Source organism: Leptosomus discolor, chromosome 15 (assembly GCF_034619465.1).
Source record: "Leptosomus discolor isolate bLepDis1 chromosome 15, bLepDis1.hap2, whole genome shotgun sequence".
NCBI lineage: Eukaryota > Metazoa > Chordata > Aves > Leptosomiformes > Leptosomidae > Leptosomus > Leptosomus discolor.
Window position 1 is genome coordinate 15,121,283 of NC_141405.1, and position 18,856 is coordinate 15,140,138.

At 53.5% G+C, this 18,856-nt stretch overlaps 1 protein-coding gene across 1 annotated transcript; it reads left to right on the plus strand.

Annotated features, from left to right (window-relative positions):
• The first annotated feature begins 3,779 nt into the window (after positions 1-3,779).
• On the plus strand, positions 3,780-13,508 carry USH1G (USH1 protein network component sans). The gene is made up of 2 exons (XM_009951235.2): positions 3,780-3,943; positions 12,263-13,508. Exons 1-2 carry the CDS (start codon positions 3,780-3,782, stop codon positions 13,506-13,508), a joined length of 1,410 nt encoding a protein of 469 aa, XP_009949537.1.
• The last annotated feature ends 5,348 nt before the right edge of the window (positions 13,509-18,856 follow it).

The following is an 18,856-nucleotide window of genomic DNA, read 5'->3' on the forward strand; positions in this document are numbered from 1 at the left end:
TCAGAGGAATGGGGAAGGCTGACACAGGGATCGCGAAAAGAGGGATGAGCTCATTTTCAGCCTTTCTTTTCCTGGTTCCCTGAAGGCTGTGGTTTTGCTTAAGATGCTTTTGCTTGGGGAGATCCCAGGTCAGTTTAACAAAGCATGCCTGATTTGTCACACAACGTTTAGGTGTTTATTGATGCAAGATATTGGAAAAGTACCAGAAAGGCACTCAAAGGATCAAATATCCTGGGGCAAACGGCCAATGTGGTTTGATTTCTAAATGTCAACCACTAAGCATTCTCAGAAAATGTCGTACTTCCTGGCTGAAGAACAGGCCACCGAAAGGTAAGAAAGCCCTGGGAGTCTTTGGAACATCACATCGTGGTTTATACCACTTCCTGCAAGAAGGATGTAAGGTAACTCTGCTGTCACTCCCTGTAAAGCCCCTTGCCTGTGCCAAGTTTGGGACTTCATTGATTCTCAATGAAAAGCTTGAAACAAAGCAAACTAACCATTCAGACAAAGCCATTCCACCAACCTGTTTTGCTGCCTGGGATCCAGATCTCTGCTCTTGCCAGGCTGAGAAGTTTCCCCGTTGCTGCAGCTTGGTCAGCCAAAGAATTTATACCTGTTGGAACGTCTCTGTGATTTATACCATGTCTGGAGCTGACAGCAGTTCTTCATGGGCTTCTCAGAGAAACTCATGTGATCCATTTTGTGCAATAGCTGATTTTGGGGAAGCAGGAGAGAGATGAGGAGATAAGGGTTATTTACCTGGGGAGGGCATGAGGGGACAACACTGCTAAGCATGGCACAGACCGCTCGGTTGCAGGGTCACGGTCACCATAGAGCAAAACCACCCCATCAAACCCATCTCCCTACACGCATGAGATCTCTTCCCTCGAGAGAAGATGGTTTAGGTGATGAAGTTATTTTTGCTGTACATTTTGGGCTTGGCTTTCTGCTTAACTGAGCACAATAAATATTGTGCCTCACCCTGTACTATTCCCATAAGTACACCCTATGCCTGGAATGTTTTTGAGGAAAAGGAAGAAATTTGCTTTTCTGTCTATTCAGTGTCAAGGGCAGCTCAATCTTTTCCCACCCATGGTGGCAACAATGAGGAAGGTTTAGCATTAGAGCAGGGCAGGATTTGGGGACTGGAACCCATGTCCCTCTTTGCTGACGCACTGCCTTTGACTTTTCCGAGTGGCATCACCTTTCTCTGGCCCTCGGGAGCTTAACTTCTCTCCTTTCAAGGAGGAAGAAGTCACGTTACAAACCACGATGCAGAGGACTCAAGCACTTGCCAGGTGAGGCGAGAGCTTTTGCTCAAGATCTCTTTTACCCCAGGTGTTTTATTTCGGTGGGGGAGATATGAGGGGACCCAGGGCAGTTCTGAGTGGATGGGAACAAGTTTTGTTCCTTCATGAGGGACTCCACTTTTGGAGATGTCCCTGCTGCTTGCCCCCTCTGGGGCAAGCACAGCGACGGGGCTGTTTGCTGTGCATTTTCTCAGTCCCACTCCTGCCCGCTCACCACCGTGCTCCTTCTTGCAGCACTACAGGGACAGCATCAAACTGAACGACGTGGGATGGTGAAGGAGAGAGAGCTCAGGATCTACTGTACAGCCCAGAGAAACCTTCATGTGTCTTTCCTGTGCTGCCACCAGCCGGCTGCCCCAAGCAGCACTGGGTCTGCCCTGCCTGGCCTCCGCTGATCCTTCGGGACTCCTCTTTGGGGTGAGCGGTTGAACTTTTCTCAGTCAGGAGAAGCCCAGACCCCTGTGTGGTGAATCTGAGCTGATAATGGCGATGTTCTGCAGAGGCCAGAGGTTCAGAGTCCCCCTGGCTAAATGCACTGATTTATCTTCCCTCTTTTGTCCTTAACAGCCAGCAACAGAGGAAAAATCTTTTATAGCCTTGGGCAATGCTCCCAGTCCCCCCTGGGAGCCACTGTACAGCATAACCAGCTTAATTAGTAATAACACAAGAATCATTAAATAACCTTGGTAATGGATTGCGGATGTTACTACGTTGCTTTTCACCCGGAAGGATCCCAGTGGCAAATACCTCAATATCTACTACAGCCCATCAGGACTCGCCCAGGGAGGCTGAGAGGGTGAGTAAAAATCTGCCGATCGTGAGCAAACCGTGCGGGGAGCGGACCCTCCCTCTGGTGCACTTACAGGCGTCCCCAGGCAGCCGGGAGGGTGTCTCCATGTCGGTCACCCAGGGGTTAATCACCGCAGCTTGTGTGGGTGCCCCTGGGACTGCTTTAGGGCCACCCTGCTGCCTTGGGGCATTTTTTTGCTTACAAAAATAAGCTGCGTTTCTCTCTGGTTTTTCCTCCTCTCTGCTTGTTACCTTGAACCCTCTCTGCTAGTGTCTTTCAGGTTTTCCCCGTTTTTCCACTCTTTTGCCCTTTTTCACCCATCTGCTGGGTCTGCCTTCACCCTCCAAACCCCATGCACTGTCCCAGGACCATAGTGGCAGGCAAAGGGTCCAGCCCTGGAGATCTCCATCCCCAGAGCCAGGACGTAGTAGGTGAAACAAAACGGCACAAGAGAGGAGCAGGAAATTCCTCCTCCATGACAGCGTGTCCCAGGGGTTACGTTTCACCTTTGGGTGCTACGACGTGCTTGGGTCAACATCCAAGCTTGGCTCAGTCTCTCCTGACAGCAGAGGGTGCCCAGGGCCCAGGAATCCTGTGCTGGAGGCACTGTCTGGGGCTGTCCGCCTCCCAGCAAGGCTCACCACAGCCAGAACTTCTGTGTCAGCATAAAAGACACCGGAGGCCAGCCACTGCCCCCCATGCACATCAGAGTAGAAGTACTGAGCAACAGACAGGAGTGGGTTTGGTTTGGGGGGGGGGGGGTTGGTGTCCAAAGAGGAAGAGAGGATGAGAAAGGGGATTTTTCCAGCCTGTACAAGTTACTTTGGGTTATCATGGATTCCTGTTGTGCAGCTGGTTGTGCAGTTCCCTGGAAAGCAGAGTCCTGTGGGCACAGGCAGGGTAGTTGTGGGACAGAGGGGGTGGTTGGTTCTGCTGTTGTCTTCCTAGTGACACTAGGGACATATATATGTATATATATATATATAAAAAAAAATATATATATATAAAAAAATATGTATGTATGTGTATAGCTTTTTTTTTGCTTTTTTTTTTTTTAGCAGGAAAAACCGAGCCATGGACACCCCTGGTGTTGCTTTGACATCAGGGACGGTCACCAAACTGCTCTTGGCCATCTGCACAGACCAGGAGCATCCATCCAGGTCCCAGCTCTGCTCTGATGGGGCTGTGAGTGGAGGCAGTGAGGGCTCATGCTCCATCAGCCCACGCTTCCTCCCGTGGCTGCTGCTGCCCCCTCGCTCGAGGTGGGGTGGCTATGGCGAGGGGCATGCAGGGGTATCTGCCAGGACGCAGCCCGTGACCCTTTCTGGCAGCCTGCTCCACTTAGGGGACGTGTAGCCCTGTGCCCGCAGCCCTCGGCTGAGCCTGGCGCAGCGATGCTGCTTAATTGGAGCTTTTAATGAGCTGGTGCGTGAAAGGTTTGTTGCGAGGAGCCATCGGGGCTGGAGGATGCTTAGGACCCAGGGGAAGCGCTGGAGCGCCTGGCTGGCTGGACTTGGAGGAGCTCCTGCCTCCCCGGCCAGGACTTCTCAGGTGTCCTGGTACGGCAGCGCTGTGCGAGACCAGCGGGGCCCTCCTGCCAGCTCCCCCTTCCCCACTTCCATGCCCATCCTCTGAGCCCCCCGGGCACTCATGCGCTTGCCCGGGGACTGCTCCGCACCATGAATGACCAGTACCACCGAGCAGCCCGGGATGGCTACCTGGACCTCCTGAAGGAAGCCACCAAGAAGGACCTGAACTCGCCGGACGAGGATGGCATGACCCCGACCCTATGGGCCGCCTACCACGGCAACCTGGATGCCCTGCGCCTCATTGTCAGCAGAGGGTGAGCACGGCCGAATGCATGGTGCTGGGCCGGGGGACAGAGTAGCTGGGACCCCGTCTTCCCCCTTCCCTGCTCACAGGTCAGCATGGGTGCAGGTACCTCACAAAACGATGGCTTCTGTCCACAACACCCCCGCTCCTGTCATCCCCTCTGTTATTTTTCTCTCCTTGTGGTGCTTTGAATCTAATCCTGATAACTCCTGATAACTGCTCTGTGTTCTCCCAGCTCCTCTAACCCTCTATAACTGCTCCTGCCCCAAATGCTGCTTACAGCTGCCCAGGTGGGGCTGGGTCACCCCCCTGCAAGCGCTTTGCAGTCCTGAGTCAGGTCCTGTAAAGACAGGCAGAGCTGAAGTGCAAGCGTATTGTTTCGCTGCCACGAAAGAAGCCCTTTTTAAATGAGGGGGCAGAGAGAATAACTGCTCCTTCTGTCCCAGAAAATGCTCACATAGAGAGATGTGTGCAGGGCCAGCTGGCAGTAGGTGACACTTGTCTGTTTTACCCCAAGTGAGGTCTCCCTGTGTGACCCCCAGGCAGCCTGTCATGCACCTGGAGCCCTGGAAATTCAGGAGCAGTTTCCCCAAGAGCAGATTTCTTTAAGCCCCGTCTCCCTGACAGGGGCTTCTTAACGCTGATGTGTCTCTCGGTACCTCACCCTGGGCTGTCAAACCTGAGGGTCCCTGGCTCTGTAAGCGTGGATGCGATGGAGAAAAGGGAGTGGGACTAAGGGGACTTGTCAGACTGGAGGGCATTACATCTTGGTGCTGGGGGAGCTGCCCAAGGAGGTCTGTGCTAAGGCAAGGTCTGCCATACCTAGTTCCTTCTTGAGCAGTACTTGGCTTTCCTGTTCTTCACAACCTCCCAAGGGAGCACATGGCAGAGCTTCCTTCTGCTCTGGTTGCTTTTCTGAGCACCTCATCTGAAGGCATTGAAGGTGGGGTGGCCTCTGTCTTGTGCCGAGAGACTGGTGGCGGTGCTGATTTTTTTTTCTTTCTTTCCTTCTTTCCTTCTTTCCTTCCTTCCTTCTTTCTTTCCTTCTTTCTTTCCTTCTTTCTTTCCTTCTTTCTTTCCTTCTTTCTTTCCTTCTTTCTTTCCTTCTTTCTTTCCTTCTTTCTTTCCTTCTTTCTTTCCTTCTTTCTTTCCTTCTTTCTTTCCTTCTTTCTTTCCTTCTTTCTTTCTTTCCTTCTTTCTTTCTTTCCTTCTTGCTTTCTTTCCTTCTTTCTTTCTTTCCTTCTTTCTTTCCTTCTTTCTTTCTTTCCTTCTTTCTTTCCTTCTTTCCTTCTTTCTTTCCTTCTTTCTTTCCTTCTTTCCTTCTTTCCTTCTTTCCTTCTTTCTTTCCTTCTTTCTTTCCTTCTTTCCTTCTTTCTTTCTTTCCTTCTTTCTTTCTTTCCTTCTTTCTTTCTTTCCTTCTTTCTTTCTTTCCTTCTTTCTTTCCTTCTTTCTTTCTTTCCTTCTTTCTTTCTTTCTTTCTTTCTTTCTTTCTTTCTTTCTTTCTTTCTTTCTTTCTTTCCTTCTTTCTTTCCTTCTTTCTTTCCTTCCTTCCTTCTTTCTTTCTTTCTTTCCTTCCTTCCTTCTTTCTTTCTTTCCTTCCTTCCTTCTTTCTTTCTTTCTTTCTTTCCTTCCTTCCTTCCTACTTTCTTTCTTTCTTTCTTTCCTTCCTTCCTTCTTTCTTTCTTTCCTTCCTTCCTTCTTTCTAATATTGAGAAATAGTGCTGAGGTTGGCAGCCTGGATGTACGTCGTGCCTCCTTGGAAGGGCTTTGCTTCTCCGTGTTGGGTCAGGGCTTGGTGGGGCCTTCAGCTCCCAAGCAGGGATTTTCTGCGTCCACACTGGGCTGTGTTTGCAGCTCTTGTACCTGATCAGCCACATCTCTGCTGTGCCTGTCCCTGGGCTCTCAGCATCTCCTGATACTCTGGTCTGCTTGTGCAAAACCTTCAGGCGGCTCGCCTAGCCCCAGCCAGCTGTACTTGCAGGCAGAGCTCCCACACACATTGCTGTCCTTCCGTTGTAAAGCATTTTCTTTTCAGATCCTGGGGTCAGAAAGGCTGTGTACAGAGTCACTTGGAGAAGTCCTTGAGTGCCTGATGCAGTAGGAGTGTGGTCAGGAATAGATGATTTCAGCGTCTGGAGGGGTGAGAGCAAGACATTGCTCTGAGTGGCGCACCCCGAGGTGCTCCTGGGCTGCGAGCCCCATGATGCTTCCCTGGGTGCAGTCTGGGTGACTTACTGTGTGCCTCCCCGGAGAGAACGTGCCTGGCAGAAACCTGCTCTGAGCTCCTGCTGGGAGGAGAATTGCTGCCCAGAGCCAGAGAGACAAGGGCAGGAGCTCTGGGGATGAGGCCCCGAAGTTAGAAATTGTTCCAAAGACTCTTTGATGGCCGAAAAATCCATCTGAAAGGCCCGTGCCATGGACAAACACTCCTCTAGAAGGCAAAGCCCTTTTCTGGAAGGGCATTCATCCATGGCACGGGCCTTTCAGACTGACTTTATATCCCTTTATATCATTATAGCTCTTTATATTGCCTGCCTCCATCGCAGGACACCCTGCAGCACGACTGCCTGCCCTGCCAACCCACGCATCCAAGCCAGCAGTTTCTGCCACTCCGCGAAGCCCAAGGGCTGCTTTTCCATGGAGGGGCCCCTTTTATAAATGCATATTGGTTTGAAAGGTCCTTGTGGGCTCAATCATGTCCGAGTGCAGCTTGGATGCTGTTTAATTAACAGCCTAATATACATTCGTTCCTGACAGGGAAAATAGCCTGGCAAAAGCCCAGTGCCCTTTACGTGATGGATGGTGGAGCAAAGTGAGCGTCTGTGGGGCTGCAGGGTGCATTTACAGCCGTGAATTCATCTCTGCATGTCAGATCCTCACCCAGGACCACACAGAGATCAGCCAAGCCTCCTCGCCTTGCCGCTCGGCTCGGTGCAGAGGCAGGCATGGAAAGCCCCAGCCTGGGGACAGGGGTCCCAGAGAGGGGAAATCATGCAGGACCCGGGAGAACCTGTGGGCAGACCCTGTAATTTTCTGCCAGTGCTTAGGACAATGTGTAACGGTATTTAAGTCTTGTTCAGAGATGAAACAACACAGAATTTTGGCAATGTTACTATTACCTGCACTATAACAATTGGGAGGCAAGAATGAGGGCTCCTGAGTGTCCCAAATTGTCAGGACGTTTCTCTCTGCTGTCTAAATATTCCTCCTTTGGCATGGAGAGCCCTGCACTGCGAGGCAGGAGAGTGTGGGACTGTGGCGTGGGGCGGTGCCTGGGGGAGCGGAGGCTTTGGGGCTGGGCTGGCTCCATGCAGGGATGGGGTGGGAGGCAGCTTGAGGGTCTGAGGGGGCTGGTCAGCCTCTGACTGGGTTGCAGGGGGATGCCGAGGCACAGCGGGTGATAGGGGAGTCTTGGGGCAGCAAGAAACACTGAATCCTCCTTGCCCATGCTGGGCAGTGGTGCTGGTGCCCAGACCAGCTTGGAGATTGAGTGCCGGGGCCAGGCTGTTATGAAATGTCCTAGTGAGGCCAGCCAGAGGTACCCTGAGAAAGCAGGGCTGTGGGAGGGGGGCTGCTGGGGGGCAAAAATCACAGCTCTGATTGTCGTGCCCCGCTGCAGGCTGGGCTGATGGACCCTTAGGATTATCTAGGCTCGGTCATCAGTGAAGAGGCCTCATTCATATGCCCACGTGTTCAGCAGATTGTGGTGCAGGGCTGAAATGGGGAGGGGGAAAGAAAATATAAGAAGTCCATTGGTGGATCCTTGAGGAAAGTTCATCATCTCACCCCACACAGAAAGGGTGACGAAGCAGGCTTATTGCTCAGTCCCTACGAGCTGGTGATACCTGTGCCTCCACGGCCACCTTTGCATGGGTGTGGAGAGGGGGTTTGGGACTAAGGGATCAGCAGTGGCTCGTCCTTCTTGTTTGCCACACAAAAAGCCTTTTTCTTCCTGCTGGCTGGTCTCCAGGGAGGGAAGCAAACTCAATTAACATGATGGCTGGGAAGAAAGGCAGGCTAACTGGCATTTAGCATTGCAGCTTTTCAGAGGCAGTAATTCTTCAGCGTGGTGGTTCATTATGAACTGCTGTGGCAGTGGCCGGCATCAGTCAAGCTCCAGTTAACCACGGGTCTAGGGGCCTCGGCTGGGAACGGCCAGGACTTTCTTGCCTTGGGGTGGACCACAGGAGAGGTGAGGAGGCGTCTTTCTGCTCGAGAGGTCCGCAGTCAGGTTTGTCACCTGCTGTTTCTTTGCAGAGGTGTGCCTCAGTTTCCCTTCTTACAAAAACAGGGACCACGGATGCTTTGGATGTTAATGGCAGAGGGGTGTGAGCGGCTCAGCCGTGGGTTGGAGGGGACGAGATGGCTCCTGACATCAGCCAGGCCGCTCAAAGGAGTTACGTCGCCCTGGCCGGGGTAGGGTTGCAGTGGAGGTTGCAGCAAGGCACGTGAAGGTGATGTGCACCCTCTGCACGCCACAGGGCTGATGGCCACGTGGGCGCCAGGAGCAGCGTGGCCGTGTCAGTGGGGACCTTCCCTGGGCGATGACCTGCTGGGAAGGTGGAGGAGCAGGGTGGAGCGCGGTCGCAGCTTGGTCGCTTCCAGCACCTGAGCTGGCTGCTTGGAGTCAGCGCGAGGTCTGGGCACGGCGAAGTGCTGAGCCGGTAGACGTGCCCGTAGGCACTACCACAGCGCAGCCAGCATTAATAATCACCAGTAACAATAACTGCCAGCCTAGTTTTCTGCTGGGACAAGAGGCAGAGAGCCCTGGGATGAACCTCACCTACAGCATCTGTGCTGGATTCTTGGGGATCTGAACTTGGAGAAAAGCTGAGTCCTTCACCTACCACCACCTGGACAGAATTTGGGATACGGGAGCCAAGGCTCTGCTCTGGGTCCAAAACCTCATCTTTTCTGCTCATTTCTAGCCTTTGCTTGGGTCATTGCCCTGACTGGCTACGCTGAAGCTGCTAGGCTTTTTTCCTCAAGCCATAAATTTATTTTTTCCCTCTCCCTATAGCCAGAAATATTTTATGGGAGCCAGAGACACTCTGCACCCAGCTGGCTCCTGGTCTGAGGGCCCGATCCTTCACACACACCCCATGAGCCAGGGCATGAGCCAGCCCATTGCTATCAGAGGAACTTCACACGTGCAGCCAGGGAAGGACGTATGTAAGTGCCGCTGGATTCCCCGGCTAATTGGGATCCTATGGGAGAAGTGGAGGGGAAAAACCGGCAGGAAGGGAGTGAGTGTGCGTGTCACAGTGCAAACACAATGACTCAGGAGATGCACATGTCCACCTAAGGGGCTCAATTAGCAGCGTTTTTAATAATGGTTATTACAGGAGTTGACTCAGCACTTGAAAATGCTTTGAAGTCGAGAAGTGCTGCACTTCACACCTGTTATTAAAATATGTTCCCACTTAGTGGACCCTGCAGTCAGCATCTCCTCGTGCGCAGCGCCCTGGAGGTGAAGTTTTGCTGGGACAGACACCTGCGAGAGGGAGGGCCTCATGTTTATTATCTGTGCCTGATCAAACACCTCTACTTTGCGAGGCGCCATTCTCCTTTCCTTCTGATGCATTTTCAGTGCCTGCGGCAGGCATTATAGGGCAAAGGGACCTAGAGATCTAATTTTGCTGTAATACTCTTGTTTGTAGACAGTGGAAGTGTCCAGGGAAAGCTGCTTTCGATGCTCTTTCCCCTCTCTCTCTGAGGTGGTGAAAAGCATGAGGAAAGTAGACTTTCAAATATGAATCCACCAAGACATCCCTGGCTTTACTCTTTTCCAACTGAACCAGACAGACATGAGAATGGGCTCTGAGACGTACTTTATGGATCGAGCATCCATACACTTGGCTTGGGGAGCAAGATGATTTCTAGTGAGTCTGCTGCTAACGCTGTCCGCATCATGAGTCCACATACGTGTCAGGACCCTCATGGTGCCCTGACTCATCTGCCCGCACAGGTCAGGCACACGTGGGCCCATTCAGAGCACACGTCAACAAACGAACAACCCTTCACGCGCTGGATTCCCACTGCCAGCACCGGCAGTTCCAGTTTCACTGGCTCTTTAATCCAGCTCCATCAATAATTTACTCCTTTCTTGCAATTCATCAAATATTTATCCTCCCCGTGAATTTCCCAGCCTCGACATGTCACTACGAGGGTAGAGGCGAGGGCTGGGGAGTTACTGCTCCTGGAAACTCGGCGCTGCTGCAGTACTGGCAGATCCCTCCTCTCCTTCTGCTGGCTTCACAGCTCCTCAACCCTACGATCTCCTGCCCTTCTCTTCCCTAGCATCTTTGAAGCCTTTCTCTGCTTCTACAAGAGATGCCAAAGGCTGCAGATACAGAAGTCCTGCGGGGTTTGTGGGTCTTACACAGTTTTGAACCTTTTGACTAACTTGCTGTGTTTGCTGGAAGGCTCAAGGTTGTACTTAATAGGTTTCTACAAGTTTTGTGAAGATATGTGCATGGTGGAGCTACTGCTGATGCTCCCACCTGGGGAAAGCTGAGCACACCTCATAGCAGCTCTCGGAGAATACAGCCAAAAAGTTCATGTTCTGGGTCTAAATAATCTCCAGCTTAACCTCTAGACGCTGTCTTTCTTGCTTCTGCCTTTGCAGAATCATTTCACTTCCTCAGCAAAGCCTGAGGACTGCAAATCACTCATTGCACCAGTTGAGTGGCTCTGCTCCAGCTCTGCTCTTCCCTGAACAGCAGCCTCCAGAGTGGGCAGCAGGCAGCCTGCCTGCAGTATGGGAGGGTGAATGTGCTGGACGAGGCTGTTCCTGGGTCTTGTGCATGGGTACTAGTGATGAAGGTGTAAAGCAGCAGGAAAAAGAAGTCCCTCGGATCCTGTGATCTCCATGCTCTTCCTCTGAAGGAGTTTTCAGATTCCTTCAAGCAAGACGAGCCATAGCACGGAGCACATGGCATTTAGTCGGGGGTTCTGGGCTCTGCTGCTCTCAGCTTTTGTCAGCACAGGTCCTGAAGCAGCAAGGAGTAAAGTAACACAGGCTGAAGGTCTCAAGTGTGCATTTGCCTTCCAGACTCCTGGCATCACCAGGGCTTGGAGCTGACGTCTTTGTGGTGAAGGGGCAGTGCTCAGTTCCTCTAGAGCTCATTGAAAGGGTGGTGCAGGAACAGGCAGAAGCTGTGCTGAGCTACAGCTCTGCCCACGGGGAGTTGCTCTTGAGGGTGGTGGAGCTGCGCAGCCTTAATCAAAGGCTTTGCCTGATCCATGTGCACGAAGGGAGGGCGCCTTGTTGACAGATACTGCTGCTGGCTGCATATCATTAGCACACGCGCTCGGGCGAAGGCTGGTGCCAGCAGGGGTGTGAACTGTCTCTTGTTTCAGCAGATCACAAATACAGAGGAATGTCAGGAGGACAGACTTCCCTTGAATCCCATCCTGTTCATGGGAGGCAGATGTGGGCAAGCGGTTGTGCCCTGTCAGCAGCTTGCTGGGGTAGGGGCCAGCACGGTGTGAGAAGAGATGCTGATGGCATTAGTCGAGTGTCCAGCTCTTGAGGAGTGCAGAAACCTAATCTCCACTTTCTCTGAAACTGGATTCTCGGGATGTGCTAACACCAATGTGCTTCAAGCCATGCAATTGCGACCAAGCGTGGTACAGGAAAAACCCCACAAAACCCCAACCCCAAGGCCAATGCCAGCAACTTTGCTCTTATTCTCTAGTCACAGTGTGCCCTCTTGTGCCCTAAATTTCCCCAGGCAGCAATGAACAGGAGGGTGGGAAGGTGCAGCAGCTAATGGGTTTCAGGAGCATTGCTGAGGATGGCTGTTTCGTGGTGGTGCTACCACCAGGGCAGGACCCCATGGTGTCCCACAGAGGATGTGGTGTACAGGAATGTATTTTGGTGTGTCTCTCCACAGAATCTGAATAAAGCCAAGATCTGAAGATAGAATATGACTAGAATTGAATGGGATGTTTGAGATTTGAAATTTTATAACAAGCTTTAGGTCTGAGCTGGAATCGGCTCCATATCTCAGTTCTGGGCTATTCGGAATCTGACTTGCCTCCCTCTAAAAGTTGCTTTGATGCAGGAACATATGTCTCCTGAGAGCCAAATTCAAGTCATGGGAATTACCGCAGACTTGTGTGTCAGGCACTTGATTCCATTTCAGTGGTACACCCCCCAGAAGCCCCCTTTCACATTAAGCTGTGGGGGCCAGCAGCAAGTAGCTTCATAGTTTGAGAAGGCAGCAGTTGATGGTGCTGATTTGCCCCTGCACAGCTAGGAATATCTCAGCAGAGTCTGCCAGCCATGCCTGCATGCTAACCGGTTGTTTTTCTTGCTGTCTAGGGGCGATCCAGACAAATGTGACATCTGGGGGAACACCCCTCTCCACCTGGCAGCAGCCAACGGCCACCTGAACTGCCTTTCCTTCCTCATCTCTTTTGGGGCCAACATCTGGTGCCTGGACAATGACTACCACACCCCGCTGGACATGGCAGCCATGAAGGGGCATATGGAGTGTGTGCGATACCTGGACTCTATTGCTGCCAAGCAGAGCAGCCTCAACCCCAAGCTGGTGAGCAAACTGAAGGACAAGGCCTTTCGGGACGCAGAGCGGAGGATTAAGGACTGTGTGAAGCTGCAGAAGAAGCACCACGAAAGGATGGAGAAACGGTACAGAAAGGAGATGTCTGATAATTCGGATACCATGAGCTTCTCCAGCTATTCGAGCAGCACCTTAAGCAAGAAGTTCCAGCACATGTCTATGGTGACTTCCCTGCCATACTCACAAGCCACCATCCATGGCACAGCCAAGGGAAAGACAAAAATACAAAAGAAGCTAGAGAAGAAGAAGCAGGTGGATGGGACATTCAAGATCTATGAGGATGGGAGGAAAAGCGTGCGGTCTCTGTCTGGCCTGCAGCTGGGGAACGACGTCATGTTTGTGAAGCAGGGCACATATGCCAGCCCCAAGGAGTGGACTCGACGTAATATCAGAGACATGTTCCTCACGGATGAAGACACTGTCTCCCGTGCCATAAGTGACCCAGGTTTGCACGTGGACTCGGCCCACTCGGAAGTCAGCACCGACTCCGGCCACGACTCCTTGTTCAACCGCCCCGGGCTGGGCACCATGGTGTTCCGGCGCAACTACGTCAGCAGCGGGCTTTTTGGGATCGGCCGGGAGGATGCTGGCACGCTGGGTGAAGACAATGCAGATGGGGTAGGTGTCAAACTGCGGAGCCGCCTGCAGCGCTCGCCAAGTCTCAATGACAGCATTGGCAGTGCCAACAGCCTGCAGGAGAGGAACGCAGAGGAGCTACCCTGGGATGAGGTGGAGCTGGGCTTAGATGATGATGACGAACCAGACACCAGCCCCTTGGAGACTTTTCTGGCTTCCCTGCACATGTTTGAGTTCATCTCCATCTTGAAGAAGGAAAAGATTGACTTGGAGGCCCTCATGCTATGTTCAGACAATGACCTGAAAAGCATCAATATCCCATTGGGCCCCAGGAAAAAGATTGTGGATGCCATCCAGAGGAGACGGCAAACTCTGGAGAAGCCAGACGTCATTGTAGACACTGAACTGTAAGTAAGAGACGGGGCCTCTGAGCAATTAAACCCTTCAGCAGGTGGAGTTGTGGATATTGTAAGGTCTTGTTCTCAGCCCGCTTGGAAGAGTAGGAGTCCAGGTAACCTCAGTGCTTCTGTATGTGGGCAAATTCCTGCTCGTGTGGAAACGATGAGAGTTCAGAGAGGTGGCAATAGTGTTAGTTCATTACTCAACAGCCCTAATGTGGCTGGGCAGGACGTAAAGCCCTTGATTTGTTTCATAACCTGTATGAATGCAGACTGCTCTGTGGTCTGGTTCTTCTGCGACCTGTAGCTGGGATTTTCAACCACGCTCAGGCTTGTCTTGACTCTTCACCTTTTGAAGGCGTTAGGAAATCAGCCGCAATTCCCGGTGGGAGCAGGCTGACGGCAGTGCCCAGTGGCATTGGGAATCCTTCCCCAAGTGCTTGAGATCTTACTCAGACCTTTGGAGACTGCATATCTGGGTTGGAGTTGTTGCTGGTTTATGGTGTTTCCAGGGTTTGGTTGGTTTGGTTCGAAAGACCATGTGCCTGCCACAGAGGTGAAGGGAAGGCATTAGCGTGGGTCTCCCCGCTGTCACGTCTGCTGACGCTCCAATCCACTGTGTTGTTCAGGCTTCCCAGCCTTCAAATATCTGCGTGCCTCTTGCTGGTTTTACAGGCTTTCAGTACAGCTCAGTCTTAGATCCTCAGGGTGCTGATAGATTTTTCTCTTTCCCTTTGCAGATAGCAGCAGCATCATTTTTATTTTTTTTTTTTTTTAACGATTGAGAAACAAACCCAGTTCTAAGTTGCCAGAAAACACAAGCCAGAAACTCCCTTCCTGGGGCAGCTGAAAGCTACAGCCATCCCCACCGGTCCCTCTGGGCTGCCCTCCTGCACCCTCGCTCTGCTCCCTGTCTGTGCGATGCTCCCAGGCAGTACCTGGTACAGAGGGACGACTGCTGAGATCGGACCAGGCAGCTCCAACCTGCCAACCTTGAAGGGACGATGGTCGCCTGCTCGCTGGGGGAAGCACTGTGCTGCGCAGCTGGCCGGGACGCTGGGCTGTCACAGGCTGAGAGACCGCGCGAAGCCACCACTGGAAGGAGATGCGTGATGGTATTTTCAAAGGGACCCAAAATAAATAATTACGATCCGTTCTTTCCTGAGCAAGTGGTTGATTTGGGGTTTGGGCTGGAGGAGCAGAGGGGTGGGGAGCCGTGGTCTCTCTCCTGGTTCTTGGTTGCAGTGTTTGATGCTGTGTTTTTGGAAGGGAGTTTTGATTACTGTGGCTTGGAGCTGTTCAGCTTGAGATGTGCCAGCCCTGGCTTTAGCCAACTTGGCACATGCTCAGCACATCCGTGAGTCCAGTCTGTGCTGTCTTGAGGGCAACAATCCAAAATGAAGATGGTTGGCTGAACGTGTTGGCCTTCCAGTGGTCAAATGGCTGTCCCACGGAGGCAACATTTCTGTCCCATCTCTCCAGGGCACTGGAGCTGCTTCAGCAGTTTGTGTGCAAAGGACCTTTTGCCTCCAGGAGCTTCCCAGGACCAAGCGTAGCAGTGGGCTGCAGCCCAGAGCCTCTCCCAAGCATCCCTGATGCATCAGTGCTCAAAACACAGCTCTGAACCGTAGCGTGTTCTGTACGGACCCATCGTATCTCTCGATGACCCTTGCACTCTCTTTCCGAGCCCTCAGCTGGCAGCTCCACTGCACCGTTTTACATGCATGATCTATGGATGGCTCCTGGGTGGCAGGAGTGTTTCTGGGGTGCAGCAGCAGGATGGGGGCCTGGGCAGTGACATGTCCTAACGGGAGAGAGTCAACAGCCCCTTGCCGTGGGGTGCTGGTGACGTGCCTGTTCAGGATGTGATGTGAACTACCAGACCAGCGATACGCAGCACGTTGTGACTGGTACTGCTTATCCAGCCTTATCTCGAGGATGCAAATGATAAGGAATGACCTGAGCACAGTGACTCCTGGCAGTCCGTCTGTGCTCACCCTGGGTCTGGCTGGAATCTGGACCACACTTGTCCCTTCGGAGCTGTGGAGGCTGTGGTTTGGCTGTTTGGAGGATGGGGATTTGTTTGGTGTGAAGCTGTGCTGCTCCCTGCCTGCGCACGCCCTGGGAGTCGGGGTTTGTAGGGGAGGAAAAATACCCTTTGCAAGCAAGAAATACTCTTTGCAAGGTGGTACTCTGTCCTACTGGCCCCTGAGTGGCTGAAGCCCCACCAGAGGAGGTGTGGGGTCCCAGCCACGTGCCATTGCACACAGAGATGCTCCGGCATCCACTAAACACCGCTGCTGCACTGAAGGTCCAAGGTCTTTCTGCACAGATGCAAACTGAGAAGGATTTTTAAAGTGATTTTTAGAGCTAGAAGTGCTTTTATATTTGAAATTACCAGTTCTGCATAACTCTTGGCTTGATTTCCAGGCAAAAGGGTGAACGATCAGATGTGCTGAGTCGTCAAGTTCTCTGCGAAGGCTGCAGGGCGCCTGGGCCCCAGCACTGTTTTCTTTGGTCCCTCTCCAAAGCCCGGGGCTGCCATCCCAGCAGGGAGAGTGGTGGCTTGGCTCACTAATGTCACAGCTCCCTCTGCCGGGACTGGGTCTGGGAGACCAGGATGGGACCCACTGCCCGCTGGGGCTGCAGGGCAGCAAGGATATGGCGTGGCAGAAGGACAAGCGCCAGGTCCTGCTGCGAGCTGGACCTGTAACCTAAGGCCAATATTCAGGTGAGGCTGCAGTGGCTAAATTCACCCCCTTCCTCATGCACGTGTGTGACTTCATCCAAGGCTTCTGCCCTTGCTCTGGATAACGGCAGAGCGCCAGCTGCCCGCCACAAACCAGCTCCTGGCTCCAATTCCCCCGGGGATGAATCGTGCCTTTGGGTTTGTACCAGACATGGGAGAGGAGCGATTTGCCCTGGCTCACATTGCTGTCACTCCAATGCAACTGGGACCAGTTCATCCCTGTGGATGATAGAGAGAAGTGGAGCTGTTGGCTTGGCACCCACTGGAGCCTTTTGCACCCCGGGCACTGGGATGCAGCGGGTATTTGGGGGCTGCTGGGGGTTGCACACTCCCTAACTTTGCCTTTTTGCTTAGGAGCACCCAAGCAGTTGCTGATGTTGGGCTGATGCTGACAGAAATCCCTTCTCTGACTTGTCTTTCCTCCAAAGAACCAGTGAAAAGGTATGGTGATGTGACGGTACCCAAGTGCCACAGGACATGTCACTGCACAGCTGAGGCCAAGCCCAGAGATGCTGCTTGGGATTGCTGAGCCCCAAGGCCAAAGTGGTCACCTCCATGCCTCAGCAAGAGACCAAAACTGAGCTGTGGCACCAACGCAGCGTTGCAGAGCCCAAGAGATGGGCTCAGGCCCACGGCTGCCCCAGGTGGGGTGAGGAGGACGGTCTGTGGGCACAGGGGTGGCTGTCAGAGGTGCCAGCAGCCCCAGAGCAAGCGCCTGCTCTTTGGCCTTGTGCGTGTTGCTTGGCTTTGAGTTTGGTCCTTGGTTTCCAACTAGGTTGTCTCCTGCAAGGTACGGGGATGCAGCCCTTGCAGGACAGGGTGTTCGAACCCCCTGGGCCAGGAGGTGTCCCCTGGCTTCCAACTCCCCCTGGCTGTCTGCGTTGCTGCATCCCACCGGGCTCGTGATGGAGCTGGGCTTTGCCTGTCCTGGGCCTGGTGAGGGGACGTGGCTGTTCCTGGGTCGCCAGCACAGATGGGACCCATCGCTGCTCTGCACATTGGCAGCCCGATCGCAGGGGAACCTCGCCGGTGCTAATTGCCTCTGCTCCACGACCGAGAACAACAAGCTCCTTTTGGAGAGGGCGCTTATGAAAGCAGGGTGGAGGCCAGGGCTGGCACACCCTGGAGAACACCTTAAATACCCTCCCAAACAGAAACCGAGCTAGGCAGCAGGTTTTCCCGACCTGGTGCTGCCAGCAAGAAAACACCAGCCCTTGTACCTGCCCGTGGCCAGTCCTGCCCGCGGTGCCTGGCCGGTCGGATACGGCACAGGTCCTGCGGGCACCGTGGCAGCATCTCCCTGGCAGGAAACCTGCAATTTTGGGGACAGCCGTCCCTCAACGCCCCAAGCCGCAAATGTCAAACCACCCTGTGCCTGCGTTAAATTCAGCTTCCCAGCAAAACCAGTCCCCTGGGTTTAGCTTGGACGTGTATTTCCCTGTCCCCAGTGGTGCAGGAGGTGGCATGTAGAGAGCAGAGCGAGGCCAAAGGGCCGTGCCAGCAGTCTGGCTGTAGCACAGACGTCCCAACCTTGAGCTGGACAGCACTGGCTCCTCGACTGGAGGAACATTGCTCACAAAAGTGATGCCGGTTGGCAGGCCCTGCCCTTACCCCATGCAGCTGCTGCGAGGCGGGAGGGGGCATGTTGGCGCTTGCTGTCACTCCGGTGCCTTTGTCTCCCTGTCCTTAGGAGCTGACTGGGCCCCCAGTCCGCAGTCTGGAGGAGAGAAAAGGCAAGGGAGGTTTTCAGGGATGACCCAGGTTGTGCAGCAGTGCGTTGGAGATGCAGGTTTGCAGGCACCGAGTGGGGTTGCAGCACCCCTGCTTGGCTGCTGGGTACTGTAGCTGGCCCAGGGAGGGGACATGGCTGCTTCCCCCAGGCTGCTGGCAGCACTGGGGTTACTGGCTTCTCCCCTTGGATGGCACGTGTGCTCAGCCGTGCCACGCCAGGCTGGCGTGGGAACCAAGGAAGGACATTGCCTGCGGGACACCAGGGAGATCCTACGGGCAGAGGGGACCAGAAGGAGGCACGTCCCTTGGGCTGGAGCACCTAATCCTCAGCCCTGCCTGATGTTCCTCTCCTCCAGCCTCACCTGGAGCTGGTGACGGCCACAGTGCCCACACCGGAGGGTGAGGATGGGGTCCAGGACCTGCCAGGCCAGTGCAGCCCATTGCACGCCACTTGCTTAACTATTTCCTGCCCATCCCACCAGAGATTCACTTCCTGGCCGAGTGGCTGAGTAACGCAGGGCTGCGGGAAAGTGGACGGCCAGGATGGAGGCGAGCGGGAAGGGGCTCTGTGCAGAGCACCCATGGCACGCCCCGGCTTTGCCCTGCCTTGCGAGGTGCCTGGCAGCAGCTGAGCGCAGGGCTGGATGCGGCGCTGAGGTCTCCTGGCTTGGATGCAGCGCCTTGCAGGGGCTTTGCAACGACTTTTGGACCCTCCGTGGCTCTTCCCCAAACCAAAGTGCCCCAAAAGGCAGAAACGCGGACACGGCTCAGCGTGTTCTCCCTGAGAGAGAGCTGTCAAGCAGGCTGGGAAAGCAGGAGAAATGGAGTGTCATTTTCTTTTAATGATGACTTTAGGTATAAACAGGCTGAATTATTTTCTG

Bases quoted from the DNA above. Each gene is read 5' to 3' on its own strand.
- USH1G (XM_009951235.2), top strand. From the start codon at position 3,780: ATGAATGACCAGTACCACCGAGCAGCCCGGGATGGCTACCTGGACCTC. The intron at 3,944-12,262 runs GTGAGCACGGCC...CTTGCTGTCTAG, and splicing joins CGCCTCATTGTCAGCAGAGG to GGGCGATCCAGACAAATGTG.